This window comes from Rhincodon typus, chromosome 14, assembly GCF_021869965.1.
Source record: "Rhincodon typus isolate 14 chromosome 14, sRhiTyp1.1, whole genome shotgun sequence".
In the NCBI taxonomy this organism is placed as follows: Eukaryota; Metazoa; Chordata; class Chondrichthyes; order Orectolobiformes; family Rhincodontidae; genus Rhincodon; species Rhincodon typus.
Window position 1 is genome coordinate 24,594,986 of NC_063345.1, and position 3,437 is coordinate 24,598,422.

The following is a 3,437-nucleotide window of genomic DNA, read 5'->3' on the forward strand; positions in this document are numbered from 1 at the left end:
CGTGGAATGCCCTGCCTGCAACAGTAGTAGACTCACCAACTTTAAGGGCATTTAAATGGTCATTGGATAAACATATGATTGATAATGGAATAGTGTAGGTTAGATGGGCTTCAGATTGGTTTCACAGGTTGGCGCAACATCGAGGGCCAAAGGGCCTGTACTGCGCTGTAATGTTCTATGTCTAAGTGTCCTCCAAGGTGGACTTTGAGATACACAACAATGCAAAATCACTAAGGAGAGGTTGATAGCCAAGGTCCATACCCATGAGGATGGCCTCAACTGTGATCTTGGGTTCATGTCGCACTGCAGGTGACTCCACCACACTACATACTCCCATGTGCATGTGTGCATACATGCTATCACACAAACTTACAAAGACCCTCCCCCAATCTCTCTCTCTCTCTCTCTCACACACACACGCCCCCACCCACTCACCCCTTGGATAAAATAATTTGTGCAACCGCACACATTCTGTTTTGTTCAAAATAAAACCTGACCCCAGTTTAAAACACAGACAGATTCTAAGCAATACCTCACACCTAAAATGCATTGTCTGACCAGAGATGTCACCTCCTGTATTCCTTGATAAAGCCTTTAATTATCTCAGGACAATGATTTGAAAGGAATCTGGATTTTGCATTTTAATCAGAAGTCTCTTTCCTAACTGATTAAAGATTCAATCAGAGGTAGCCAGTTTTAGGGTTGTTACCTTTCTGCTTATAAATTGCGTCTTATACCTTTTTTTTCATACAACGCCCGAGGAAGGAGCTGAGCTCCAATAGCTTGCGTTTTCAAATAAACCTGTTGAACTATAACCTGGTGTTGTGTGATTTTTTTTTGACCATTTTGCTGATGATTGAGAAGATGCTGATGGGACAGTAATTGCTTGGATTAGATTCATGCTACTTTCTGAATATAAGACAGGCCCAGACGATTTTCTACTTTGTCGGATGTAGAGATACTGGAAGATCTTCGGTAAGGATGTGGCTAGAGCAAAGTACGAGTCTTCAGTACTATTGTTGAAATGTTATCAGGTCCCACATCCCATGTCAGGTAGAGAAGGATCATCCACTTTCCACCTCTTGCTGAGATGATTGTAAATGGCTCAGCCTCATCCTTTATACTGACATTCTTTTAGGCAGGGTCCATTCTATATTCAATATTGTGGCCGCCACCTCCCTTTTTTGTTGTCTACCACCATTCAAGAGTGGATGCAGCAAGGCAGCAGAGCATTGATCTAATTCATTGGATATGGGATCATTTAGAACTCCCTTCTAGATTTACGGCGATAACATAAAAGTTGGAACTCACAGTGGGTCAGGCAGCATCCATAGAGAGAGAGCAAGCTGATGTTGAATCTAACCTTGCTCTGGGACCTAAGTTTTGGCCCTAGCTGGACTAACAGTCTATTTCTCTTTAAACAATGAGATTGAAGGATTGGTAAAGAAACAGGGAAACAACTGAGTAGATCATGAATCAGAGCTAAATGAGGTACAGAAGTAAACAGGTTGGATTGAGAGGGAAGAGACATTTAAAAGGAACATTTCAAATTTTACATTTTAAAACCAAAATTTGAAACTTGTAAGAATGAATCCAATTACAAGTTTGACCCGTTCTGAAGAGGGATCACTGGACTAAAATCGTTGACTTTGCTTTTTCTCCCCACAGATGCTGCCATACCTTTGAGGTTCTCCTACAATTTCTATTTTTGTACAAGTATAACCTCTTCACTTCCAAAACATCAAAGGAACATCAATCTTAGTAAAGAGGACTCGAAATGGTTAACTAAAAAACTTTCTGTGGTGTTATTTATTAGCAATTAATGCACAAATGTAACCACTTCACAAAATTCTTCGGAAAGTCAACAGCAATCTGATCTACTTTTTTTTGTAAGGCTGACAGTTCAGTGGCACAAATTGTCCAGCAAACTGTGGCGATTCTCAATTTGTGCCACATTGTTTCTTTGGCTAAAATAGCTGAGAAATTTACACATTAATAATTTGACTGCCATTTAACTAACTATTGTGTTGCCATCAAATTCTGACTCAATGTACAACTGCACAGACTTTGACAGATTGAGGTTCAATCCTCATTCTGCATAGAGTTACCTGATCTTAACCAGGATGACAATAGATGACCTAGAAATGAAAGCTTGGAGGGCATCAGCGAAACCTTAAATCTGCATGGATTACAGGCGAAGAAGTGCATTGGATGGAATGGGGGATTTTAGAAAATTGGAAACCATTTATGGGGCAATTCAGAAGAATTTACTTTCCTGTCAACTGATCTATATAAACCGTAATAATAGATTCATGAACTAAGGGGCATTGCAGGGCATGCCGAGATGGTAAACATAAGTTGTTTCTTTAGTGCAGTTCACTTGCAAAAAAAAAGTAAAATCTAATTGCTGCACTCCTCTCAAAGAGCTCACAGGAAGAGAAATTTGAAACTCAGTAGTTATCCCTTGTCCTTTCAAATAAAATTGAGAAGCTTGGGATGACTTTGAGTGAAACACTTGCAATGCAATGCTTCTGATTACCTCGATACTAATGAAAGGTAATCTATTTACATCAAATCCAGGACAAGTCTAACATACAGGAATGCTGCAAAAGTAAGTGTGCGCGCTTTCTGCTTCTGGGACTTAGGCCGACAAAGGGCATTGTCCCTCTAATGGCAATGTTGACTGACCCCCGGACAGTCCATGTTCTGGAAACACTTGCAACCAAGGCACAAACGTGAACTTCCGACGCCTCGTTCACTCCTGGACAACATGCATCAAGGAAGCACCCCCTCAGCTCCCGGGGAAGTGACTGCTTCTCCCCCCTCCCCAATACACCCTTTAACCCGGGTTTTGCTCACCCCCATACAGCCAGTTCTCTTCATCATCGTCGGCGTCCAGGCCGCCGCCAGGCGCTGCCGTGCTCTCCGCAGCCGAGCCCAGCGAATCCATTTCGGTCGCCATGTCGAGGTGAGTGCGAGAGCGTTGGAGTCCGCAACTGACCGTCTGAGAGTTGGCGATTTGCGGGGGGAGGGGAGGTGCGAGGGAGAACAGATACAGCCGCCGCCGCCGCCGCCGCCACCACCGCCGGAGCGGGAGCACAATCCGGGGACACAATGCCGCCGCTACCGAGTCCGCGCCGTCATCAGCTCCCGGCACTCTTCCGCAGGGTCATAGCGCCCGCCCTCCTTATCCTTACCTCTTATTCATAGTACGGCGCAGCAAGGGTTGCTACCCAAACGTAACCCACTAATGCCACACTTAAAACTGTCGACTTCTACAGTACCCAACGAGATGAGCTACTGTAATAATAAGAAACACATTTCGATGCACCTGCTTTCAAAACCAACGCAGAATTGTACATTTAGGTAAAAGCAAAGAGCTGCGGGTGCTGGAGACCTGAAACTAAAAGTGGTGGGGAAAGTCACCAAGCCTGGCA

The 3,437-nt window shown here is 43.9% G+C and overlaps 1 protein-coding gene across 3 annotated transcripts in view; it reads right to left on the reverse strand.

The window, feature by feature from the left end:
- Positions 1–3,237, reverse strand: part of LOC109931351 (pre-mRNA 3'-end-processing factor FIP1-like) — a 96,671-nt gene extending 93,434 nt beyond the window's left edge. For 2 of the 3 annotated variants that reach the window (XM_048605075.1, XM_020530637.2), the window contains exon 1: positions 2,860–3,156. In XM_048605075.1, coding sequence (XP_048461032.1) covers positions 2,860–2,962 — 103 coding nt within the window. In that variant the 5' untranslated portion in view covers positions 2,963–3,156. Of the gene's footprint in view, positions 1–2,859 lie in introns of all 3 variants that reach the window. The other variant, XM_020530638.2, reaches the window with a different exon arrangement.
- Between the last annotated feature and the right edge of the window lie 200 nt (positions 3,238–3,437).